At 40.0% G+C, this 27,603-nt stretch overlaps 1 protein-coding gene and 1 pseudogene across 1 annotated transcript; one reads left to right on the top strand and one right to left on the bottom strand.

Moving 5' to 3' along the window:
• Positions 1-109: 109 nt before the first annotated feature.
• SNRNP40 (small nuclear ribonucleoprotein U5 subunit 40) lies at positions 110-27,403 on the top strand. The gene is made up of 10 exons (XM_019656957.1): positions 110-313; positions 2,533-2,662; positions 4,205-4,298; positions 5,476-5,641; positions 11,265-11,387; positions 19,032-19,152; positions 21,377-21,459; positions 22,466-22,527; positions 25,943-26,046; positions 26,766-27,403. Exons 1-10 carry the CDS (start codon positions 170-172, stop codon positions 26,813-26,815), a joined length of 1,077 nt encoding a protein of 358 aa, XP_019512502.1. The 5' UTR covers positions 110-169; the 3' UTR covers positions 26,816-27,403.
• On the bottom strand, positions 11,960-12,670 carry LOC109390481 (60S ribosomal protein L34 pseudogene; annotated as a pseudogene).
• Positions 27,404-27,603: the final 200 nt, after the last annotated feature.

Consider the following 27,603-nt stretch of genomic DNA (forward strand, 5'->3'; position numbering starts at 1 on the left):
TGACCAATAACAGAAGACCGCCCAGGGGGCGGTGCAGAGGGGAATATTGGAAGCCAATTGGCATCTCCAAGCCGGAAATTCTAAGGGAAAGACTAAGTCGGAACCAATCGTGCGGTGCCTGAGCGTGTCGGCGCGGTCCGCGGCGGCGCTGAGGAGAGCGGCTGCCGCCATGATAGAACAGCAGAAGCGCAAGGGCCCAGAGTTGCCGCTGGTTCCAGTCAAGCGGCAGCGGCATGAGTTGCTGTTGGGAGCAGCGGTGTCAGGCCCCGGAGCGGGTCAGCAGCAGGCGGCGCCGGGAGCTTTGCTGCAAGCGGTGAGTGAAGTAGCAGGCGGCCTTCGGCCCTCAGCTCATCTTCCTCCTTTCTCCTGCATCGGGTGATCCCGCACCGGCCCGTTTCTCCGCACTGCAGGGCGGAACGAGAATCTCTACCTGGAGTTAAAGCAGAAAAACACTGTAAAAGTGGCCGGCACCCTGTAAACGCTCCATACGTTACCCCGTTTTCAGCTTCTCGACCGTCCTGTAAGGTGGCGTTAGAATTAAAGTTAAAGATCTTGAGCTCAAAATCATGACTGGGGTTTTCGCATCCTAAATCTTCCAGGGCTTCTGGATAGAGTAAACAAGCATTCATAAAAGTTTGTAGAGTGGATGGGTGAATGAAAGAAAAAGAATGAATGAATGAATGAATGAATGGGGGAAGGAAGGACATGAATGATACTGGCTCGCTTTGGAACTTTGGGCAAGTTGTTTTTTTCCCCCTTTATTTCTCAACACTGTTTTAACAGCCAAAGAATAGTCAGCATTCATTGAGACCTTGTACTAAGTGCTTTTTTAATGAAAACTCCATTAGTCTTGACCTAAGAGTTTCAGGAACTGTTATCCCATTTTGTAGATGGGAAAACAAATTCTTTATCTAGTAAAAGATTTTAAATCAGAACCCATGCTCTTAACTACTACATTTCTTGTAAGATAGGTGTAGCATCACACCTCTCCTGTGCTATTAGGCTCCGATAAAGAAATCTGTGTCTTCTCTCTCAACTCCTCAAGCAGTGGGTCAGCAAATTCTGCTAGCACCATCCTCAAAATATATCCAGAATTCTACCACTTCTACCACCTCCATCGCTAGCTCCTGATCTAAGCTCTTATTATCTTATCTCACCTGGCATTACAGCAGTAGGGTCCTAACTGGTATTCCAGTTTTCTGCTCTTGTGTGGCCCCTCTAGTCTGAATCCAGCAGCCAGAGGAATCCTTCTAAATGTCAGATTATGTTACCCTCTGCTGAAAACTTTTGGTGGCTTTCCACTTCATTTAGTGTAAAACCAAAATCTTTAAAATCTTAAAAATCACTTGCCCTCTTTGCCTTTACGTTTCTGATATTCCAATTTTCCATTGCTCACCCTTGCTCCAGCCACACTGGCTCCCATGCTCCTGCCTCAAAACCATTGCATTTGCTGCTCCCTCTACTGGAATGCTCTTCTTCCAAATGTCCACATGATTTACACATTCAGCTCCTCCAAATCTTCGCTCAAATATCTCTTTTTTAGTGAGGGCTTTCCTGACTACCCTGTTTTAAATTGCAATACCCCCTACTCACTAACCCACATTGCTGCCTTTTGTTTGTTTTCTCCCCCTCCTTCTCTTCCTGCTTCCCTATTATAGAACACAAACTCTTGTTTATTTTGTTCGGTACTGTTTTCCCAGTGCCTAGAACAGTGCCTGGCACATACTTTATTTTTTATTTTATTTTTTTAATAAAGCGTAAGCTGAAAACTACTGACGATTTGGGGATTTTTGATAATGTACTTGTTAATCTGTCTGACAAGAATATCAGCCCAAGTTTCAGTGTATTGCCCAAGCTTAGGCTTAGTGTTAATACCATAATCAAAAGGGCTTCCTCTAATAAGCTGTACCCTGCAGGATATTGGGAAGCTCAGTTCAATCATTCATTCATTAAATGAGCTAGAACTTGGGAAAAGTGTTGAATGACCCAGGCAGGATCCCTGCATTCACAGAGCTTTCCTAGTGGAGAAAAAGAAAATATGTAAACAAATTCATAAGGAGGGTAATTTCAGGTAATAAGTGTTGTGAGGGTTAGTGGAATTCAGAGGAGAGGTGGGGTGCTGATTGAGTTTGAGTGATCAAGGAAAGACTTTGGAACAGGAATCATTTGAAAGGTGCCAAACACAGGAAGATCTAGGGGAAGGGGATTCCTGTCAGGGGCAACAAGAGTGTAAAGATCCTGAGACAGAAATGAATTTAACATGATTAAGCAATTAAAACTTGGCTATGGGACAGGAGTAAAGTGAGTGAGGGAGGAGGAAAGTTAATGTAACATGCAGACATTGGAAACTTCAGCAGGAGAGTATTATATTGGAGGCATAAGTTATGTGAGAAGAGTTACAGTTCTCTAAATCAGGAGAAATCCACTCCATCATGGTTTCCCTTGCCTTTTCCCTCCACTCCCCACTCCCTAATTTTGCAGCCTCCTGTGCCTTTTTGCAGTGACTACCCTGTATGTCTCTTTTTTGTTTAGGGGCCTCCAAGGTGTTCTTCCCTTCAAGCTCCAATCATGCTGCTTTCAGGACATGAAGGGGAAGTATACTGCTGCAAGTTTCACCCCAGCGGATCCACCTTAGCATCTGCAGGATTTGACCGACTGATATGTAAGGCATAGTTTTTGAATTGGGAGTAATAGCTCTCTGCCAAATAGTGATTCTTTTTTAAAACCTTTGATGCCACAGAAGGTATCGTTCTGAGTTGGTCACATAAACTACATGGCTAACATGCTAAAATAGGGTTGTAAAAATGCTGACGGGTTTTGGTTGTAGAACTCAGGGTCTGTAGTATATACAAAAGGAGTTACGTTATTTTGGGTTGTCAGAAAAGTCATGACGTATTTTTTCTATGTTTTTCGTTGCAAAAATACGTCATGACTTTTCTGGACAACCCAATAGTTGGGAAGTCCTCCTGGAGGCGAATATTGAGCTGATTTAGCAAGATAAGAGATCTAGGCTTAACAGGCTAATAGTAATGAGGAGAGAGATAACTTCCTTTCTCCAAAGGTGAGAGGCTGTCCTCTTGATCCACTCAAAATCTTAGCATATGGAAAGGAAAGAGGAAATCCTCAAGTGGCTTCTCACTTGGATAATCTACCTGTACATCATTAGGATCTGCTGCCAGAGTCTTAGCTACTAGTGAGGAATACCTATTTGTGAGAAATAAGTAGAAAAACCACTTTGGGAGAATAGTGAGAAAGAAGGTAAAAGAAGCGTCTGACTTTTTTTCTTCTGGCATGATATCCACATTTTCTTATGGCTTGTTGTTTATAACTATACCTCAGGGTGGATGATAACTGTCTCTTTTATTTAGGCGTCCTAGTTAAGTGCCACCATTTTTCAGTCTGCTTATATTTGTATGAGACAAGTAATAGTGCCAATCTTTTTTTTTTTTTTTAATTGGGGAATTGGAGGAGAATAGTGTTGGGAAATTGGGGAGGGGTACCAGCCCATTTGTTGTTCTTCAGTCTTACTTGTGGAGGGCGCCAGTTGCCATGTGGCTGCCCGTCAGCAGCTTGTGGCCTCTATGCTCAAGGTGCTGTGTTACAATCCTAGTTGCGGGTGGATGTAGCCACCATCCCATGCGGGAGTCGAACCCGGCAGCCTTGTTAACAGTGCATGCTCTATTCACTGAGCCATCCGGGTGGCACCTCAGCTCAAGGTGCCAAGTTCAGTCTTAGTTGTGGGTGGGTGTAGCCCACCATGAATAGGCAGTCTTATTGTTAGGAGCATGTGCTCTCACCAGCTGAGCCATCCTGCCACCTGTTGGCAGCTCAGCTCAGGTGCAGCATCACTGGCCCATGTGGGAATCGAGCTGGCAGCCCTGTTGCTCAGAGCTCACATTCTTAAGCTAACTCTTAACCAACTGAGCCACTCGGCCGGCCCCCAACTTTTTAAATATTATAGGAAGAAACTTAAGATTTAAAAAAATATATCCATTAACTGTTTTACCGTATGAAATGTGAAAATATTGCATTATTTTTATTACAGTGTCAGGAAAATTGGTCCAGCTGATAGAACCAATGGTATTCTAAGGGAGTCTCATTTTAGAATAAATTCTTTAGATAAATTCTTAAATACCTTTTCTATGGCCAGTAATGAATTTCCTTTTGCCTAGTAATGCTTACAGAACCCCTTTCTCCCTAACAGTGTTGTGGAATGTCTATGGTGACTGTGATAACTATGCAACATTGAAGGGACACAGTGGAGCAGTGATGGAACTGCATTATAACACAGATGGCAGGTAAGTATTCTTCATAGCAGAGTGACAGTAGCTTCTTATAGTAATTCTTGGCATCTTTTCATATTTCATCCTTGAGTTTTCTCTCCCAGGAGACCATGCTGTCAAAAAGTGCTACATTTGGGCAATTACTTTATTCTCTTATCACTGTCACCCCAAGTAAAGGTTTTTAATTGTTTTATGTATGCATTTATAAGTACATCATCTCTATCATCTAACATAACATCCCAAATTTGTTTTCTTTCTTAAGATACAAAACAAAATAATTTTATATGTAGAAATTAGCCATCTTTATTATCAAAGTAAGATTATTTTGAGAAATTCATACAAAACAAAACAATGAAAAAATAGTCCATATTCCTACCACTCCAAAGATAATCACTGTTAATATTATAATACATTTTTCTCAAGCCTTTTTCCTCCTCACAGCTGTTTGGTTTTTACTTATATGTTAGAGCTATGTATATGATCTTGTCTGCTGCTTTTTTCCCTTAATGTTATTCATATATCTGTTTATCATAACATACTGTTTATCATAGACATTTTAATGTTTTGTATAATTTTAGAATAACTAGATAATATAGAAATGTGTTTATATAAAGGTAATTAATCCCATTAGGTATTTCAGTAAACATTCATTGTTTTATACTTCTGACCTCTAAAATCCTAGGGTTCCCTAACTCAAAGTGTAGCCTTGTATACACTTTTCCTATTAATATTTGAATAAAGAAAGTCTTATAAAATAATTATAACTTGGGAATTATCCTCAGAGACAAAATAAAAACATTGATTTTTACAAAAAGCATTGGAGTTGCTGAGCCACTGGGTTAGGAATTGCCACAGTCTGTGTCTCCTGCAGCAAGGAATGATTTAACATTTCCAAGTGGGAGGATGTCTTAATGTGTCAAGTATTGTCTATCACAGAGGAGGGAAAGATCGGGGACCGACAGAAGGAAATTTTGTTTTACGTTTCCCAGGGTAGACCTTGTAACTGGGTCTAAAGCACAAGTAGGATTTTGGTAGGTAGGGTGAGGCAGGCATTCCAACATCATGTGCCAAACTGTCAGAGCACGGTATGTCATGATCTTGAAGAGGTTGGCACATTTTGGCAAATGGGAAAGATGGATTGCTGTTGTTTGTATTCACTGGTTTCCTTTTTGTTCTTCCTCTTACCTTCTAGTATGCTCTTCTCAGCATCCACAGATAAAACTGTGGCAGTGTGGGACAGTGAAACAGGCGAGAGGGTTAAAAGGCTGAAGGGACATACTTCCTTTGTGAATTCCTGTTATCCGGCCAGGAGAGGCCCCCAGCTTGTCTGCACTGGCAGTGATGATGGTACAGTTAAGGTGGGTGTTGTTGTCTGTCTCTGTGTTAAAGTGTTTTTTGTTTGTTTTAAAATTGGGGAATTGGGGGAGGGGAACAGTGTTGGGGAATTGGGGAGGGGTACCAGCCAAGTTGCTGTATTTCAATCTTACCTGTGGAGGGCACCTGTCTCCATGTGGGTGCCTATTAGCAGCTCATGGCCTCTAAGCTCAAGGTGCTGTGTTACAATCTTAGTTGCAGGTGGGCATAGCCACCATTTCATGTGGGAGTCGAACCAGCAGCCTTGTTAAGAGCGCATGCTCTAGCCACTGAGCCGTCCGGGTGGCAGCTCAGCTCAAGGTGCCGAGTTCAGTCTTAGTTGTGGGCGGGTGTAGCCCACCATCGAACCAGGCAGTCTTGTTACACCAGCTGAGCCATCCTGCCACCTGTTGGCAACTCAGCGGCAGCTCAGCTTGGGTGCAGTGTCACTGACCTATGCGGGAATCAAACCGGCAGCCCTGTTGCTCAGAGCTTGCGCTCTTAAGCCAACTGTTAACCAACTTAGCCACTCGGCCAGCCCTGTGTTGAAGTTTGAGGTGACATGTGAACCTTATCTTGCCTTCCCCCTTGTGCTTGCCACAACTTTTTTTAGTAGTCATTTCCCAAAACAGACACTTTAAGTATCCTGTAGAATAATATTAGAACCGAATCAAACCACCGTGACTTGGAATTAAATGGGCCACCTGAATTGGATTCTTAGCTCAGCTTTTTACTTAATTGTGTGATCTTGGGCAGGTCACTTTTCTGATCCTCAGTTTCTCAGTCTTTAGAATAGTGACAGTAACATACATGTCTTACAAGTCTGTTGTGAAATTAGTGTATAAAAAGGTCAGTACATGGTTTAGTATCATAGGCTGGGATCTTAAAGGTTACTTAGTCCAATGATTTCCAACCTGGGTGCATGTCAGAATCACCTGAAGAACCTGTTAAAAAAAGTACCCAGATTCTGGTTTAATAGGTCTGAAATGGGATTTTTTTTTTTTTAATTAAGACTTGAGAGCAGTTTTAGGTTCACAGTAAAACTGAGGGGAAGGTACAGAGATTTCCCATATACCCACTGCCCCACATATGCACTGCCTACCTCATTATCACCATCCCACTGGAGTGGTATACTTGTTACTATTGATAAACCTATACTGACCGTAATCACTCAAAGTCCATGGTTTTCATCAGGGTTTACTTCTGCTGTTGTACTTTTAGTGGGTTTGGACAAATGTATAATGACATGTATCCATCACTGTGGTATCATACAGTATTTTCACTGCCCTAAAAATCCTCTATGCTCTGCCTGTTCATCCCTCCCAACCCCTGGCAACTGCTGATCTTATTATTATACTATCTTCATAATTTTGCCTTTTCCAGAATGACATATAGTTAGAATGCATATAGTATGTAGCTTTTTCAGATAGGCTTATTTCACGTAGTATTATGCACTTAAGATTCCTCTATGTGTTTTCATGGCTTGATAGCTCATTTCTTTTTAGTGCTGAATAATATTCCATAGTCTGGATGTACCACGGTTTATTTATCTATCTGTTCACCTACTAAAGGACACCTTGGTTGCTCCCCAAGAGTTGGCAATTATGAATAAAGCTGCTATAAACATTCATGTGCTAGTTTTTGTGTGGACCTAAGCTTTCAATTCCTGTGGGTAAATATTAAAGAGCTCATGGTAAGACTGGAATGTATGATAAGAATATGTTTAGTTTGTAAGATACTGCCAAACTGTCTTCCATTGATCTATTTGTTCTTTCACCAGTACCACACTGTCTTGATTGCTGTAGCTTTATAGTAAGTCTAGGAGTCAGGTAGTGTCAGTCCTCCTGCTTTGTTCTCCTTCAATATTGTGTTGGCAATTTGGGGCCTTTTCTCTCTACTTTGAAACTTTAGAACCACTTGGTTGCCGTACCATTTTTCATTCCCACCAGCAATGAGTGAGAGTCCTTGTTCCACATTCTCGTCAGCTTTTGGTGTTTTCAGTGTTTCACATTTTGGCCTTTCTAATAGGCGTGTAGTGGTATCTCATTGTTGGTTTAGTTTGCATTTCCCTGATGACATGGGATGTGGAGCATCTTTTCATGTGCTTATTTGTCATCTGTGTAGCTTCTTTAGGGAGGTGTCTGTTAAGGCCTTTAGCTCATTTTTTAATTGGGTTGTTTTTTTACTGTTGAGTTTTAAGCGTTCTTTGTATATTTTGGGTAATAGTCCTTTATCAGATGTGTCTTTTGCAAATATTTTTTACCAGTCTGTGACTTATCTTCTCATTCTCTGATATTGTCTTTCACAGAACAGAAGTTTTTAGTTTTAATGAAGTCCAGCTTCTCAATTATTTCTTCTGTTGCTTGTGCGTTTGGTGTTATATCTAAAAAGTCATCACCATACCCACGGTTATCTAGGTTTTCTTGTAGGTACCTTTTAAGTGTTTCATATTTTACATTTATGTCTATGGTTCATTTCGAGTCAATTTTTGTGAAGGGTTTAATGTCTGTGTCTAGGTTAATTTTTTTGCATGTGGATGTCCAGTTGTTCCAACAACATTTGTTGAAGGAACGATCTTTGCTCCATTGTATTGCCTTTTGTTCCTTTGTCAAAGATCACTTGACCATATGGGTGTCTATTTCTGGGCTCTGTTCTCTTCTATTGATGTATTTGGCTATTCTTTCACCAAACCACACTATCTTGATTACTGTAGCTTGATAGTAAATTTTGACGTCAGGTAGTGTCCATCCTCCAACTTTGTTGTTTTCCTTCAATATTGTGTTGGCAACTTGGAATCTTTTCTCTCTACATATAAGTTTTAGAATCAGTTGGTTGATTTCCACAAAATAACTTGCTGGGATTTTGGTTTGGCTTGCATTGAATCTATAGATCAAATTGGGAAGAACTAACATCTTGACAATATTGAGTCTTTCTATCCACGAACTTGGAGTATCTCTCCATTTATTCAGTTGATTTCATTTATCAGAGTTTTGAAGTTTTTCCCATATAGATTTTGTACATATTTTGTTAAATTGATACCTAAGTATTTCTCATTTTTTGGATGCTAATGTAAATGGTATTTTGTTTTTAAGAATCAGAGTTTTAAATGTGTTCTTCCAGTGATTTGATGTAGCGGGTCTGACATTGTGGGAGCCATTGCTCTCGCCCAGCATCCTCATTTTACAAATGAGGAAAATGAGGCTTAGAAATCATAGCTTATTTCAAGAGCGTAGAAGGACACTGCTTTGTGGTACCAATCATTTTATTTCTTTGACAATAATTTTGGTCTCTGGGTGGTATTTTAATGATTAAACTGGGAGGGACTTCAAAGGAGTACATCTGAACAGCCACACTTAACTTGTAATTGTTGCTTTTTTAAATGAATTTGCTTTATTTTCATAATTAAAGGTGGTGACACTGACGTTGAATTATTTGCTTTGAAATGTTTTTCTACTAAATGGTTTTTATAATAAACCCAATCACTTGGGACCCCTTGATGCTTGGCTAGGAGAAGAGTCTCTATCTTAAGAATCGTTCCAAAACCCAGAGCCCTTAACCTAGGTGTCGTATAGTTGGAGAGTCTTAACAGAGCTGATTTGATAATTGGCATTTCAGAAGGCAGTTAGAGATGAGAGTGCCCTAATGAATTTTGTTAACATTTATTGGGAGCCTGCTATAACAAACATCTAGGAACTTATTTATTTTCTGCCTGTCCTTCTTTTGCCTTTTCTCTCTTTTTGTCTTTTCTTTATCTCTGTCCTTGTGTTTTTTTCTTTTTCTACGATCCTCCATTGTGGTATATGTCTGTCTTTTCTATCCTTTCAGTTTCTTGCTTCTCTTTCTCCCTTAATTAAACACAATTTCAAGTAATTATTTTTTTTTACATATTTATTTATTTTAAAATTTTATTGGGGAATTGGGGGAGGGGAACAGTGCTGGGGAATCTGGGGAAGGAGAACAGACAAGTTGCTGTCCTTTTGTTCTTCAGTCTAGTTGTGGAGGACATCGCTTCACTGGCCCATGTTGGTATTATCATTGCACTCTTCCTGGGTGAGGCAGATAAGTTGTCGGCCTCTGGACGGCTGCTCACAGCAGCTCTTGGCAGCTCACACCGGCTGCTGGCCACACACAGTAGTTTATAGCAGCCCACTGCAGCAGGGGCTGCAGCCTACGCCTTTGCCGGCGACTCCCGGCAGCCCAGCTCCAGGTTGTGCTGTTGTTCAGCATCTTAGCTGTAGAGGGCAGTGTCACTGGCCCTCCTATGTGGGATCAAAACCGGGGCCCTGCTGCTCAGAGCTGGCTTGCCAAGCCAGCTATTAACCAATGCGCCACCCGGCCGGCCCTCAAGTAATTACTTTAACTTTATTGTTGAAGATAATATTTAAGAGTGAGGTCAGCAGCTCTCCAATGGGGGGGGGGGTGCGTGCCACTGCCTTCACCTCTCAGCCAGGCAGTTTACAGCTCTGCTTTAGCCTTTACTTCCTGCTTGTGGAGCCTGACAGTCTCTAAGAGGTAAGAGTGTAGGGCCTTCTCAGGTCTTTTCTGAACGTGTGCCCAGATTTGGGCATGTGAGTGGCCTTTTAGAGTCCCAGAAATATCAGAGCTTTCCATGGCTCTTTTTCTCCAAATTGTCCCCTTCCCCACCTTTCCTCCAAAGCTGTTTAGTCTGTCTTTTGTTTGTCCCAACTGTTACCCCTTCCCCCAGCCACCAGAGGCTAATGCATTGCCTGTAAATGTTTTGGACAAATGCTTCTGCCCTGGGAGAGTTCCAAGTTAGCAAAATAAAAGCAAACCCTTTGAGCTCACCCTTCAGGGAGCCACCAGACAGGTAAAAACAACCACAATTCTTTAAAAACCAGGATTAAGCTCCATTCCGCTCCTTCTGGTACTAGGAACCTATACTGGGAATGTGGGCTGCTGTCTTCCAAGGTATTGCTGAGCTAGGGGATGATGCCAGGGTAGGTTAAAATACTACGAAACTTCCTAAGACACAGGTGGTTTTTTTCCTTATTAAGTGTTTTCCTGGTTGCTATAAACTTTTGATTAGTCTCTAGAGTTCTAATAAAGTTGATTCTGCCAGGTTTTTTTTGCTTGATAATTCTCTGCTTTTGTAGGACAGTCTTGTGGCATTCCCTACTCTGCAATTTTTGCTGATATAACCTCTGGTTGTGTGTGTGTCTCTCTCTCTCTCTCCACACATACACACACACACACACACACACACACACACACACACACACACACACAGAGCTATTGTAAATTGTAGCCAACTAATAAGGTAGGATCTACAGTTTGAAAACAACTTGTGTAATATCCTTGCCATGCTAAAGACATATGAACTAAAGAAGTAGAGTATTTCCACTCTAAAGGTATGGTGATTAACTGTGTTTATTCAAATTTTAACAAAGGAGTCTGAAAATATAACCAAAGTGATTTGTTACCAACCTTCAGATACGTTGGCAAAATTGTAGGCACTTCTCACCAGGTTGCTAGGATACTCGGAAAAGTTTCCAAAGGGGCTTCTATTAGGGATGTGTTCACCTCCACAAAGTTCTTGGACTTAGGGGTGTGCTATGCAGTTACTTCTCACAGTGCTGTTATACAGACTCTCCTGTTCTTCTGTTTCAGCTTTGGGACATCCGGAAAAAAGCTGCCATCCAGACCTTTCAGAACACCTACCAGGTGTTAGCTGTGACCTTCAATGACACAAGTGATCAGATTATTTCTGGTGGAATAGACAATGATATCAAGGTATGTTTGGTGTTTGTGGTATATTTCCCTTTCACTGTCTCTACTCACTGAGGTGAATCTTGTCAAACTTCTGATTGTGGTAGCTTTCACTTAATACCAACTGAAAGGAAGATAGTAACTTAGATCTTGTTTCCTTTCTGTCCTATCCTCATTGACTCCCTAAGTGAAGGGTTGTGTTACAGCTTGTAGAAATGCTGTCAAGGGCCAGGCAGTTAACGTGCGGGGACTCTGAAAATGAAGAGTGCATTCTCTGCCTAAAGATATTCAAGATTTATTTTTTGATCATGTTAACCTAATGAGATAGCAGTGAATCAATTTGTGATTCTCTACCCTAATCTCTCAGTGTGTCTTTTTTGTGACAATGAAAAGGAAGCTGTGGAGAGTCTATATATAGCTAAGAATGAGAGAAGGTAATGATGTTGTTGGAGAAAAGAGACAGTAGGCCATGTGGCAGTATGGGGTAGCTCAAGCTTTCGAGTAATTGGCTTGGGTCCTAATCCCAGTTCCACCATTTTCTAGTTTTTATGACTTCAAGCAAGTCCTTTAACTTTTTTTTTTTTTAGCCTTTTAATTGTTTTATTAACTTAAAAAAAACTTCATTTTTTTTATCTACTTTCTCACTATGCTTGTGCCTTCAACGCTTTCACGATTTTCTGCTCCTCAGTAAGGAAAACACACTTGATCCTGTCACAGACACATTTAGCACACATGGATCCAGCACAGGCCCTGCTGACATGTTTTTTCATTTTAGACAAGCTCATTAGAACTTGGTCTCACAGCATGAACTCCACGAAGTCGGCCTGGGCACACACCACAGGCATATCTTGGTGCTTTCCCAACCTTCTTGGTATAAAGGAAAATGCCTCTGTTACCAGGGGTTTGGAACAGCCTCGCTTTGTGAGAGGCTGTATTGTAGGACAGCCTCCGACGGGATGTCAAACACTGGACCGTTCTGAAAGCCTGTAGACACCGTCCCCAGAAGAGCAAGTCCTTTAAGGTTTTTAAGCCTCTTTGTTTTTTCATGTGTGCAGCAGGAGTAATAATAACAATGTCTACCTCAGGGTTGTCGTGGGGGATCTTCCTTCAACTCTGCATCCTCTTGATAGTGTCCTGCCAGTCTTCCCCTTCACAGCCAGACTTCTTCAAAGATGTTACGGTGGTGATAATGTTATCATCGTCTAACACTTACGTAGTGCTTACTTTGTGTCAGACATTGTTCTGAAAGCTTTACATTATTAATTCGTTTAATTAATGATTCGCAACAACCCTATGAAATAAGTACAATTAATGCCATTTTATAGATGAAGAAACGGAGCTAAGAAAAGCACAACTTAACTCAAGGTTTACAGCTAATAACGATGGAACCTCAGAGAGTTTGGTTCCAGAGTCATTCTCTTAATGCCTGTGAGAAATCTTTCCCTGAAGAATTTTCTACACTCAACTGTCTTCTGTTCCTTACCTCCCTTTCATTCCTCAATTCTGTATTTCCTGATTATTCCTCAGCAGTTTAGCTTCAGCCTCCATTGTGTCATTGACACTGTTCTCTTCAATCTCTTGTTATTAAATCCAGTAAATCATTTTATTCCTTTTTTTTGTTGTTACTGGCTGTAACAACATACTCCTACCCCTCTGGCATATCCTTCTCAGAGACCTCTGCATTCTTTTTTTTTTTTTTTTTTTTGGGGAATTGGGGGAGGGAAACAGACAAGTTGCTGTCCTTTCGTTCTTCAGTCTAGTTGTGGAGGACGTTGCTTCACTGGCCCATGTTGGTATTGTCATTGCCCTCTTCCCAGGTGAGGCAGTCACTCACCAGCCATTGGACAGCTGCTCACGGCAGCTCACAGTGGCTGCCAGCCACTCACAGTAGCTTGCAGCAGCCCACTGCAGCAGGGGCTATAGCCTATGCCGTCACTGGCTACTCAAAGCAGCCCAGCTCCAGGTCAAGCTGTTGTTCACCATCTTAGCTGTAGAGGGCACAGCATCACTGGCCCTCATGTGGGATTCGAACTGGAGTCCCAAGCCAACTGTTAAGCAACACGCCACTCGGCCCGCCCCTCTGTGTGCATTCTTTAAATATCATTATTCTTCAGGGTTCTTTCCTAGGTGCTCTTCTCACTATATCCCTTTTCCCTGGACAGTTCTCATCTACTTCCATGACTTTGTTATCTCCATGCTGATGACCCCATATTCCCAGCTTCAGACCACTGCGTACAACCATCTACTCAGCATCCCCCACTTCCATGTCTCAATAAGTATTTAAAATTCACCGTTTACAAAATTCAACTTCCCGTACCTTTTCCACCATACAACTATGTAGAAAATGTGGAATTAGAACATGGGACCTTAATTAGATCACCTTAATAGTTCATGCAGTGTTTCCCATAGTGATGTTTGGGAACCCACTAGCATTAAAATCACTAGAGGGCTTCTTATATGCATGAAAGTAGGTTAGTGTCATTAAGCTATGATCATTTTTGTACTTCTAAAGTTATTGCTAGTGTTTCAATTTACATACAAGGAAATTAACTTTTTTAGTGTATACTTCTGTGAATTTTAATGCTTGCATAGATTCATGTAACTACCACAAACAGGGTACAGAACAATATGTCACCCCAACCCAACATTTCACAGTGCTCCCCTGTGTCAAACCCTCTCCACATCCCTAACCCTTCCTTACCAACCATTGATTGATTCTTTGTCCTATAGCCCCTTGTCTAGAATATTATATAAGTGGAATCATACCATATATAACCTTTGGAGACTGACTTTTTTTATTTAAGCTATGAGAATTTGATTTGTCTGTCCCACTGTGGGGATAGACTAACCTAAGAATAATACTCTTGTGTTAGTAAGGTCTTTTTATCATAAAAAATGTGGCTCTTTATCTCAGACTGTTGCTGGCCCTTCTATAAACATATCTTCAATCGTGCTATAGTCCTCAAAGGGTTACCTGATGCCTTTTTAGGACTTGAAGGTTTTCCGTGTCTCCTCTGATACACACTGGATTTATACCTTCTCTTAGGGTAGATTGTTTACACCAGTTCTGTTCTGAAATCCAAACTAATCTCAAATATAGGGAAGTATAAATATAATCCCTTGAATACAGCAGTTAATGTTGTAAGTTTAAATCATGGCTTTGTAGTCTTTATCATTCTAAAAAGTCTTTATTCTGTCCACAAACATTCAAATTTTTCTGCCAGTGCTTCATTTTCAGGGAATATTTTTATTAGAAGTGCACATGGTGTTACAAAAACTGGGACATCCTTATTGTGTGACTGCTCAGTATCACTGCCTCCTCTTGTCAGCATTGGCAGCTGTTTGTGCACTAGATATAGTATATCTTATTTTCCAAACTAAAAATCAGGATAGACCTTCCTATTTGTCTGCTTATTTACCTTTAAAGTTTTTCAGAGATGTAAAAATTGTATTCAAATGTATATTTAATAAATCAACTTTATTGGGAACAAAATTATAAAAAATTAAGATAAAATTATTTATTACAATTTATATGTTTTTAGTAGTGAAAATGCTAATTTTTATTCATTGAAGAAAATTTAGAAAATGTAAAAAAAAATAAGTCGCTTAGCCTCATCATCCAAATTCAGTCACTCTTGATTATTTCAGTATACATCCTGTCTTTTTCTGTAGTTAATAACATACAGCTAATTTTTGGTCTGGAATATCCACCCTACCCCCCAATATTGCCATGGTTGGCTCACTCTTGTCTTCAAATCTTAGCTCATATCTTCTCTTCAGAGAGGATTTCTTAGACTAAACTAGACCCTCCTACTTGCTCTCTATCACATCACTCTTATTTTTTTATTTCTTGTGATGAGAACTTTTAGGATCTACTCTCTTAGCAACTTTCAGTATTCGATAACAGTATTGTTAACTTTAGTTACCATGATGTACATAACAACCCCAAAACTTGGGATCATTTTTTCTGATTCTGCCACTTAATTGCTAGCTATGTAATCTTTTTTTAACAATATTATTTTTTTATTAAATTATTTTTTATTATGAAATACACATTTTTTAGAATTAGTTTCAGCTGTACAACACAATGCAATAGTTATACTTTTTACCCCTCGAAGTGACAACCCCCTCCCCTACTAGCTATATAATCTTAAGAAAGAAAGTTATTTAATCTCTCTGAGTTTCCATTTCTCATCTCTAAATGCGAATGATCAACCTATCTCATACAATTGTTGTATGGATTAAATGAGGTAAAGAGTATAATATTCCCAGCAACTTGGTAGTTACATAGTAAATGTTCGATATATGTTAGCTACCATCATCATCACTTTACTTTTATTAGAATATTTGATAATGTAGTAAGTGACAGCCATGTCACTGGATGTTTAGGCTATTTCATATGTGTCACTATTACAAATTATGCTGTAGACATATTTGTGCATGAAACTTTTTGTATTTAATTATTCCCTTAGAGTAGATTTCTAGATGAAAATTAACATGTTAACAAGTATAAGGATGTTTCTTTCATATTTTGGATACAGGTTCCTATATTGTTTTCTGGCAATAGCAGTTTATATTGAAAGTATTTGAAATAAGGTTGCTATAGTTATTTGACTTTATTTTGCTCCTATGTAACTAAGGGGTATGCTGGAAAGATGTGAGACCATTAAAATTTCAGTCTTCTCCCTACCTAACACCACCTATTCTTACATGCTTAGGGAAGAATAACTCCCTGGACCAAGAAAGATTCTTAATTATCTTCAGGCCCTCATAAATTTTTTAAAAAATGCAAAATAGAGGCTTCTTTTCAATCAGAAACAGATCAGAGTGTCAAACCTGAAAGGGACCTTAGACATGTAGTTCCCTCATATTCTATAGATGACAGAATTGAAGCCCTAACAGGTTAAGTGATGGCTAAAATTACATAGTCGATCACTCACATAGTCATTGGTATAGCCAGTAACCAGAAATCTGTTGCTAGAGGGCTAATAATCTTTCTATTCTATCATATTACCTCTAGTCTATTAACAAGTACTTCTAAGCACGTAGGGGCCTACCAGGCTTGAGCAGTTGTTTGACAAATCACTGTGCTGCCTCACTACATTAGGAGGTGCTCCTTAAAACGCCTGTTTTTTGTTTGCCTCTCAGTCTCTCAGCGCTACCTATTCTGAAAAAGGGGGGACAGTTAGGGAATGGGAGCCCCTTTTAAAATCTGAAGGGAACAGATTCTGTGTGTGTTTTTGAGCAGTTCTGTTCCTGCCAGCCTCTTGGTTTCTTTGTGTATGAGATTGGGGCATCAGAGGGAAATGAATAAAAGAAGATGTGCCTCTGCTTAATGGCCTGAAGGTCAAGCTGGCAATACTGTGGCATTTCTTATCATCCTGAGCTCTAGTCCGAATGGGAGTTTAGTTGATGTTTTTTTGTTTGTTTTGTTTGTATTTAATGTAGTGTGTAAGGGGATAGAATAGAATTGATTTCCCAGCCTTTGCTCTCATCCTTTTAATCATCTGGGCCTGAAGGATCCTTCTGGAATGCAAATCTAACCAAATTATTCTACTACTCTGAAACCTTCTGTGGCTCCCCAGTAAGGAAGATAAAAGTCCAAGCCAGGCATTCAAAACCTTCCATGGTTTTGAGCTGGCCTCTGCCTGCCTATCTCTCAAGCATTGTCTACTGCTTTTCTGCCTAATTGCCTGCAATCCAGCAATTTCTTCATGCCTCTCTTCATGCTTTTACACATTATGTTTACCGGGAATACTCTTCTACTTTGTCTAAGTAAAAAAAATAGCTCACTCTTCTTTCATTCCCTGCTCAAATGCTTTATTTTCTGTGAAAACTTCCCTTTCTCACTGCCATCCCCAGACCACAAGAGAGTTAGTCCGTCTGCCCTCTTTACTATTGCCCCTTGTACAGGCCTCTCTTTTCTTATTTACGTGTCTGTTTTGCCTACTAGACTGAAAGCTCCTGAGAGCACGGATTATATCTTTTTTTAATCTCCGACAGTGCCTATCACTAATGTGATGCCCAGACGTTCACTGAACAGTTGATTAGGACATTTATGAAATATTTTGCTTAAATTAGTGCCCTCCTCTTTGTGTGGCAAATCCCAAGTACATTTTGGCCCTGCACAAACAATGTGTGCGAGCCTCAAGGAGGAAAGTCTGGAAATAGAATAGCACGCAAGTGCTGTGAGGGCTGGAAAATTGCACTCTTTTAGCTGTTACAAAGCTAAACATTTCAACAATGTCTTCTCTGAAGAGGAGGATCAACAGCTCGAACAAAAAATGTCAGCCATTTTAAGCTTTCCTGGTTATTGAGGCAGCAAACATCCTGACACAAAAATGATTGTATATAAATGTGTTGGGTTCCACACATGAATGAGCTATTGATGGGGAAAGTGGCGTTGTCTGCCTTATGCATTACCTTGACATAAAACACCAAACTCATTTCTAGATGAGAAAAGCGGCTTGCTTAAAGGGACAGGAAAAAAAAATTCACTGAGAAAAACTACATGGCAATATTAAATCAGATTTGGAGGAAATTTTGTGTCGTGCCAATGATGTTAACAGAATCGCTGTTCTTTTTCTATATGACATTCCAGACCATTTCTATTGGCTTTAATGTATTTTTCACATAGTTGCATTCTATATAAATATAAATACTGTTTTGTATTTTCCTTATTTACTTAATAGCTCCTTATATAAACATTTTTACATTTGGTCTTCAGAGTTATTTTTAGGCATTGCTTAATGATAGCTACCAATTATTGAGGGCCTTCAGTGTGCCAGGCATATATATGTATCTGCTGAGCATTCTATTTGTCATCCTCACAACAGCCATAAGAAGTGAATGTTATTCCCATCTTACAGACCAGAAACAGGACCAGAAACAGGCTCAAAGAGGATTGGTGGACCAATAGCACATAACTCATAAGTAGCAAAGACTGGTTCAGTCTGATGCTAAATCCTCACTCTTTCCACTCTGCTGTCCTGTCTCTAGCATGAGAACTCATAGTGCTGCAATGTGTTTATGAACTTAATAAACCATAATATTTTTTCTGTTTGACATTAGAGTTTTCACCATTTTTCTTACCTTTCCTACCCAGGCAACAGTGAATCTGCAATTTATTTTTCTTTTTAATAAATATGCTTTTTCTTAGTGTGTGTATATGTGTGTATGTATGTATATACATATTATGACATTAAATGAAAATTTTTAAGCCTCTATATCTTTGCATATTACCTTGTTATGTACATTTTATATGCAACCATAATTCCTTTTTCAGATGACATGTTTTTCTTATATAGTTATAATAGTTTATTTTTAATTGCTAAGAATCATAGTTTTAGCATTTTAAGTGCTAGTTTTTTAGTTCCTGATATATTTTGTTACGATTTGAAAATAAGCTAGAAGTTCTGTTATTTTGTTGGTTAAAGTTTACCTTAATATTTGACATTCATTGGTTTGTACCTATCTAGTCAAATATAGTAACTTTGACTCCCTTTTTAGAAAGAGAAAAGTTTTTCCTCTCTGGTAAAAATTCTATATTTCGTGGTAAAATCATTCTTGGCCCAGAGCTAGATTAAGAAGGAGTTACCAATTTCTGTAGGCAGTTGACTTTTTAGTAACTTTGTTTCTTTGCTGTTCATAGTTTGATTTGTTTTGCAGGTCTGGGACCTGCGTCAGAACAAGCTGACTTACACCATGAGAGGCCATGCAGATTCAGTGACTGGCCTGAGTTTAAGCTCTGAAGGCTCTTACCTCTTGTCCAATGCAATGGACAATACAGGTAACTTTGGGAAGGAAAGCAGTTCAAGTGCCCAGCCACTGTGGACCCTGAAGAAAGTAGGCACATGCTAGAAATGTGTGCTAGGATAAATGAGGGTCCAAGGGCATAGTAAGAATGGCTCACAGATTTTCAGGGCAATTCCGGGAACACATAGTAGAAAAAGCTTTAGGAGAGATGGTCCAGAAGCCAGGATTCTCGTCCCAGATCTGCCATCTAATCCCTGAGAACTTTGCATATAACATCTCTCCTCTCTGGGTACCAGTTTCTACACTGATAAAGAGGACTGGACTTTACTTTTAAGGCCCATTTTAGCTCTGGTATGCTATGGATTCAAGCAGGGTACAAGAAATTCTTGGTGATTAGTTCATTGAAAAAAGGTGAGTCTAGAGAGCCATCCAAGGCAATTCTCAGGCATTTTCAGAGAGCACCAAACTTGGATAATTAATAGACCTATTGATTTCTCAGTTGTGCTCTTTCTGCCAGTCTTCCCTCCAGACTCCAAAGCATTGGTGGGACAAAAGGTCCTCAATAAAACATCTCAACATTTTGAATTTACACAAACATGCACTCTTGTCTTTTCCTTGCTTGTTTTTGAATTGTTGGTAGGAGATTGGGTATAGCAGAAAAGAAGAAGGACTTGTTGGATTATATGCTTAATATTGGGAGAGTTTGGTAATTCCCCCTTGGTATACAAGTTCATAGGCTTGTCAGGAGCTAAAATGTTTTCACTGACATTTTGTAATGAAAGCATTGCCTAACACTCAATGGGTGCTCGATAAATATTTGTTAAATGAATGAACATTTTTACCTTTCGATGATATTCTCAGCTCAATAGCAAACTTTTATACATAGCTTCACCTTTTTTTTTTCTTTTTTTTTTTTTAATAAAGATTTTATTGGGGAATTGGGGAATTGGGGAAGGGGAACAGTGTTGGGGAATTGGGGAAGGGGAACAGCCAAGTTGTTGTCCTTCAGTCTTAGTTGTGGAGGGCACAGCTAGCTCAGCTCCAAGTCCAGTCACCATCTAGCCGCCCATTGGCAGCTTGCAGCTGCTAAGCTCAAGGTGCCGTGTTCGATCTTAGTTGTGGGTGGATAGCCCACCATCCCATGGGGGAGTCAAACCGGCAACCTTGTTGTTAGGAGCATATGCTGTCACCAGCTGAGCCATCCTGCCACCTGTTGGCAGCTGAGCAGCAGCTCAGCTCGGGCATAGCTCACTAGCCCATGTGGGAATCGAATCGGTGACCCTGTTGCTCAGAGCTGGCGCTCTTAACCAACTAAGCCACTCAGCCGGCCCTAGCTTCGCCTTTTTATGCCTCTCTGACTTCAAGGATTGTTTGGGGGTTTTTCACACTCAAAATGACATTGCTCATATTCCTCTATAGGTATAGCTGTAGTTAACAATAGCTGTAGCCACTGCTTACCATGGGTATTTATACACATACCCTGATTTTGATGGATTTTCCACTGACTGGGTCTAGCATTGTTTATAGTAAGGAAAGATGAGATTCCTTAAATGGATATTAAAATGAGAATTTCTTGTTATGGCTATATAATAAAATTGCAAATTCTTTATTTTTGTTTATTGTCTCCAGTCTTTTAGAGCCCTTTCACATACATCATCTTATTTGATCCTTAAAATACTCTTACTAAAAAAAAAAAAATACAAGGGGTATTCTCATTTTACAGAAGAGACAAAAACACAAAGAACCTTACTGTTAACCTAATACCACCCATATGTATAGCAGAGCTGGAATTAGAATCAAAGTTCACTTTTTCTGATTTTTGGTACAGTGCTCTTTTGATATATTTGACCTTGTTCAAGTTTAGGCTGTCAGGTGCCCCTATGAGCAAAATTAGAAAAGGTTAGTCCTGAGTTTGGTTTTTGTAGATTGAATGTCACAGTAGTCAGTGATAGTTAGATTGTCATATCAAAGCTTTGCTAGATGTGACTCTTTGGGTTGGCAGAGGAATCAATTGCAAAATGTTATTTCTCCTCCTTACCCCCTCAGCTTTCCTCTGTGCCCTTTGGCCCAGTTAATGGAACTTGAATGCATTTCATTCCTGATAGAAAAAAGAAAGCACCTTACCGGGTAGCAATGTACCATGTTGGTCCACCTCCCCCCGGGAAACAGCGTCTGTCATTGACATGATACTAATTTCAGCTGGGTTCTCAGGAGGCTCTGGCTGATAACTATTTTGCTTGATTTATTTGAATTTGCAGTGCGGGTCTGGGATGTCCGGCCATTTGCTCCCAAAGAAAGGTGTGTAAAGGTATTTCAAGGGAATGTGCACAATTTTGAAAAGGTGAGTTCTGCGCAGCAAAGGATTTCTGTCCATTTGATTCAAAGAAACATTTAAGGTTGTGCTAATAAGGTGCGGTATCTGCATATATCAAATCATTATGTTTTACACTTAAAACTAGTACAGTGTTATATGTCAATTATATCTCAATTAAAAAGAAAAAAAGATGGTGCTAAGAATAGAGAGCAGTAGCTCTACTAGGGGACTGCGTTCCAGTAACACTGTTCGCCATGAAAATTTTTTGCCAGAAATTAATGGAAGGATACGGTGGAACGCAAACACATAGATAGTGGATTGGCAAACCCTCAAATTTAGAACTACTGATTTCAACAGGACCCTCCTACCCTTTTAATTCCTTGGTAACTTTGACCCTCTAAGGTCAGTGTACCAAATGGGACCCAGGCTCCCGTGGCTGTTACCCAGGTGGCCTCCCCCACCATCCCAGTGACCAGCTGGTAGAGCCCGGGGAAGGCACCTCTCCCCTCAGTAAGCACCACAGCTCAAGTTCTGAGAGACAGAAATTTTTTCTAAACTCTCAGATCCCAGGTCAGCTCTTGAAAGCAGCTCTTCCACACAATTTGATAATACAGAGTAATGTTTTTCTTTGGAGAGCCCATTAATTCAGTTTCACTTTATAAATAAAATCTTATTTTTTGTTGGATTTTGTGGGTTTTTTTGTTTTTTTCAAGATAAACAAAAAGTGTTTAATGAGGATCAAGATAAATGGAGCAAAGGGAACCTCCATTTGTGGGCAGAACAAAATTTTATTGCCAGATCCGCTCTAATTTACTATAAATTAATCATTTTTACAGTTAGTTTTTATATGGTATAAAATTATAAAGTATGCTGTCTTGGGCCACAGAATGTAAGATAATTGCTGATCATCTTTCTGGGGAGAATAAATAAAGTATTTAAGAAATTTAAAGTTTCTCAGTGATTCTATAGCCTAATAAAGAGGGGTTTGGTACCTTACTGTAGCCATTGGATTCCTACTTATTTATCATTTCAGAATCTTCTGAGATGTTCTTGGTCACCTGATGGAAGCAAGATAGCAGCTGGCTCAGCTGACAGGTAAGGATTACTGGGTGTGAGGTAAAGAACGGTGGAGCTATGCAGGTATCTTATGTTTAATACAGTAAGTGCAGATGGATACCCAGCTAGAGTAGACGTAGACTTATAGCTGTACTCAGAGATGAAGCCATGTGCAGTAGGAAGGGTTTAAAGATCATGTCAGACAAACACGTCATTTCTACCCTCTCTGGATACGTTTTAGACCTGGAGGGTAAACAATTTCTTTGATTCTGTTGCATTCCTTTGCCATCATAATAAAATCCAGGCTCATAATCTGACTCCCAGTTTTTTTCATCAAATTCTTCTGCCATGCTTCAGTTCATTCAGATACATATTGTGTACTCTCCTCCCCCAGCATCACCACGCTGCTTCACTCACATGGAACTTCCCCTGTTCTTACACTCCTTGTGCTCCTGGCTTCTCTCTTATATCTCCTTTTCACCATTATCCCAACTCCTAGGTCTCGCTAGTAATCACCTCTATGTTATGTCTATAAACTTTCCCTGACCCTCTCTCTCCCTCACCTCTTGGGCATAACTAATTTCTCTTTGTTCTGTACTGTAGTCACACTTTGTACATCTAACCTTTATTAGCATTTATTACATCTTAGAATCAGACAAACGGTGGGGCATCCCCGGTAAATGCCCCTAGAGGTCAGGGAGTGATTCTTAGTCATCTCTGAACCCAGGGTAGGGCTTGACCTATTCTAAGCACTTAGTGAATATTGCATGAATGAATTCCTAGCTCAAGGATGGCAGTCAGATTTTACCCTGCATATGGCAACCTATACTTGGGAGAGAGTCACAGGTTGAATAAGGATGTGCAGGTGCCCAGGCTGTTGGGCCACAGATGTGGAATGGTAGAGAATGAGGAAGCACTCTGATGGCAAACTGGGTTTAGCGCCTAGCTTTCTCTCCCTTTAGAGATTTTCCTGCTACTTTTCTGAAACTGTCACAATTCATTCTATAATCACAAATCCTTTACAGGCTAGCTGGGGCTTTCAGCATATTCCAGGGTTTTCTTCTATTTGGGGCCCTAGCGCAGCCTTAGAGAAGCCTCATTTTGGTATGCCCCACACCTTTCTATTTGTGAACATACCTGAAGAGTTTGCTTTTTTTTCCCGGCAAGTTTAGTCCCAGGAAAAAATGAACAAGTATTTGGTTGTTGGGGGATGAAGGGGGCAGTCCAGGTGAAACAGTGCCACATTGATGGTTTGCGTCCTGGTGGTTTAGAGAGCTGCTTGATGAGGGGATCGAAGGGGTTTTCAGTTGTCAGGTTACTAAAGAAGATCTTAAGAAACAGTTTCACAGCCTAAGGACTCTTGCATACTGAGTAAGAACCATTCTAAGTATTTTTACATTATTTTCAGCAGAGATACTCTATTTTTCCCATGTAGTTAAGCTTTTAAATATTTACCTAAGCTTTTCTTCTGAGCAGTTTTGTTTCTGACGTTGGCCCTTTCTGACTTTCAGTGTCCTCTCTTCCCTCTTTCCCTCCCCACTGTTCCTTTAAACATTACATGTGGATGCATGGCTCTGCCCTGGGGAGGTCTGCTTCTCTACCTGCTGGGGGTTGGCCAGATTTCACAGGCCTCCTCACCAGTTAGCCCCAAATCAGCAAACGGCTCCGTTACATAAGGAGCCTGGTTCCTGCTGAATGTTGCCATGCCAAAGTAAGGAGAGGACATGGAACCCCTCTAAATTTAGCATCTAATTGGCAGCCATGGAGAGTGAGGCCTTGAAGTAAACCTTTAGAGATCTGGGGTTTGCTGTTCTTTTTGTGCCTGGGAAATGTATCCTTCCTTCTCAGAAAACTGCTTTTCAGTTTGTCCTGGATTCGGCAAATTCCCCCTTTACTTACAAATCACCTACCTCCTTATGTTCAGATTTGAAACCCTTCAACAGTCCTATCAAATACTACGGGAATACTGGCCAGTCTTTCTCTTATGAGGGATTTGTTCAACCTATTGATTTCATGTGCTTCTGTTTTGATAATGAATGTATTTGTCATAACAATAGCTATCAATAATTGTGTGTGCCAGGTACTTTGCATATATTATCTTCTTATTTCTGTCAACCAAGCTGTGAGATCAAATTGTCTCCAACTTACAACTAAGGAAAAAGAAGCTCAGAGAAGTTAAATAAATAATTGTCTAAGGTTACTTAGCTATTAAATAATTGCACTGAGACCTGAACCCAGGTCTTTCTGACTGCGGAGCTCATACACTTTTTCACTATGCCTCATTGTCCTTAGCTGAATTAATGACAGTCATCTGTGCATGGCAGAAAAGAAGACAGTAGGGAGAGCATGAGCATCAGAGCCAAGGAGTCTGTAGACATGCAGGCTTCCTGCTTCTCCATCTTGCTTGGGACTTTATTTAGTTCCTAGGGAGCCTAGCTCTTGAGAGCTAAACAGTATAATTAAGAAGCTCTTATTTATTTGCATTTTAGACCAAAAGCGTTTAATGTCGCATCAGAACTTGGCATTTTATAGTCAAGTACTGAGGAGTGTACCCTTTTAGGTGTTCACTGAACAAAACAAATACGTAAATAATTTGTATAACCTGTTTAAAACCACTAGCCCTTAAAATTTACCAACAGATTATTTTTGCATGGTCATATGAAGATAATATCTCTTTATTTTACCTTCAGCTTAAAATGACCCACGCAAGGTTGAGGGTCAAAGTAATTTATTTTGGGGAGGGGACAGGGTGTTTGCGGGTAGTAAGAGAAAGGAGAATACACTGGAATATATTAAAAGTTCTAGCTTTAGTTCTGCCACTGCTGAACTGTGTCACCTTGGAAAAGTCATTGTACCTTAGTTTTCTTATCTATAAAATGAGTTGAGACTAGCTGATTTCTGTTGTCCCATTCCCATGCCAGAATTCAGTATTCTTTCTGCCCATGAATTTAGTGTAAGATTTGGGTCAAATGTATGTTTGAACTATAGCACAAATTTCCTGTTTGTTCTCTGGGCTCTGATTTGAATACAATACTAAGAAATTCAGATGGCTCTACAACCTAGGCTCCCATCCTGCCAAGATACTCCTGGATGCATATGAGGTTAACTACAGCCTAACTATATTGGGTGCTCTTTAAGGGAGATTTCTATGTGGGGTCTGTAGGAAAAACTGTTCGTCTTTCTTCTCCATGTTCTTTTCTATTTCAGAAGCTTGTGTTTGAAAATACCATTAATGCTTATATTTTTGGCTATTCCTATTCCTCCTCTCAATTGCTCAAGGTCAGGATCCATGCCTTATTCAAAATCTATATTTCTAGTTTGTAAAAGTCAGAATATAGTTCAATAAATATGGGGTGAATAAATTAATTGTTGCTTCATGTCCCTTAAAAAGCCACGCTTCTACTCTGTCCTCAGCTCTGAGAGCCTTAGCTTTGTTCTTTATGATACTTGACAGGTTCGTGTATGTGTGGGATACCACAAGCAGGAGGATTTTGTATAAGCTGCCTGGCCACGCCGGCTCCATCAACGAAGTGGCTTTCCACCCTGACGAGCCCATCAGTAAGTCTGTCCTGATTATGGGAAAAGGGAAACTATGGGAAGCTCCTGAAAGGGGCCCTGAGAATACAGAGGCAGAGCTGATGTCTGCTTTCTGCAAATGTCCATGAAGACAGTTTTGATGGGTATCATTGACGGTCTCTCCATTGTTCTAAGTGCTGGAGTTAAGCGCAGTGTTTCATTTTCTTAATCTTAGAGGGAGCTTAGTTAGTCTAGTTCTTTTGAGTTTACTGGCTTCAAGTCTGTTTCAGTGAAATATTTGGATTAAAAAATGATATTTCTTAATACTCAGATTTTAATTGTAACTTAACTCACATTTTATTGGCCAGCTAAACTAAATAATGAGCTTTGAATTTAAGGAGAAACTGTAACTTTCTCTAGGGCTAAGCACATTTTCAAAGTGACTGGCACAGACATTGATTCTGCTCTTGTAGAGTAACTTAGACAGACTTTTTCTTAGGATTTGACTGACAAGAGACATCAGGACTTATAGCCTGATACTGTATTTCCCGTAGCACAGCCCACCCTGGTGATTTTGAGAGGCCGTGGATTGAAAAGCTGGGCTACAGTTTCCTGTGAATGGTGTTGAGGAGGAGGGGGATTTAAGCTAAATCCAATTGCTCTTTTCTACCAAAATTGGCTCTTGACATAAGAGCCCTTGAGCACCAGTTCTCCTTGAGCCTTCATTATTTCCAGTTATCCTCTTGTTCTTTTCACCTCAGTTCTCTCAGCCTCCAGTGACAAGAGACTGTATATGGGGGAGATTCAGTGAAGATAAGGAATGGAAGACTCCAAGGCTGCTTGACCTTGAGACCTCAGACTGCGTCAGTGGCATCAAATGGTGCTCAGGCCAGCATTCTCCCTTCAATGAAGACCATTACTAGCAAGAAACTAGGAGGAGGCGGCCATACTCCAGCAACCACGTGTTATCGCATTTCACCAGGATGATTAAGGCAAGCTTCCAGTGGCCTCAAACCCATCTGCCAGATTTCAGGGACTGTTTGGTTTTTTTCCTGTTTTCTTTTTTTTCCTTTTTTTTTTTTTTTTAATGTTTTTTTCAAAGGAACAGACATTGGTTGGTTTGTAGTTTCCTGTTTTCTAATCCAAGCCTAAGATGGAATGTGACTGAAACTTGTTGGGTTTTTTCTTTTTTTTTTTTTAATTCAGTAACTGCCTTGTATATTTTCCTTCTGTGTTCCTCTGAGTCATTTTGTATTAAAAGCCAAATAGATGCCTTTTTACAAGAGCCATGTAGATTGGATTTATTGCTGCCTTTTCTTTGATGCTTGATCACTGCAAATCTGAGCAGGGCATGGTGTAGACAGGATACAATCCAATTAAACTTCTGAGAAGCTGTTTACTGGGATGTTTTGGGCTTTTTTCCCCTTTTCTGTGTTTTTAGGTTTACTCACTCCCATAAAAATGACAGAGAATAATTATCAGTAATAAATACTGCTCTCCTGTTAGAAACCTAGCAGTGAAGAGGTGATAAATGAGATCTGAAAGAACCTGGTTCTCGTTTACTTTTACGTGATCTTCAATGAACAGGGTCTGTGTCTA

This window comes from Hipposideros armiger, unplaced genomic scaffold (genome assembly GCF_001890085.2).
Source record: "Hipposideros armiger isolate ML-2016 unplaced genomic scaffold, ASM189008v1 scaffold_10, whole genome shotgun sequence".
NCBI lineage: Eukaryota > Metazoa > Chordata > Mammalia > Chiroptera > Hipposideridae > Hipposideros > Hipposideros armiger.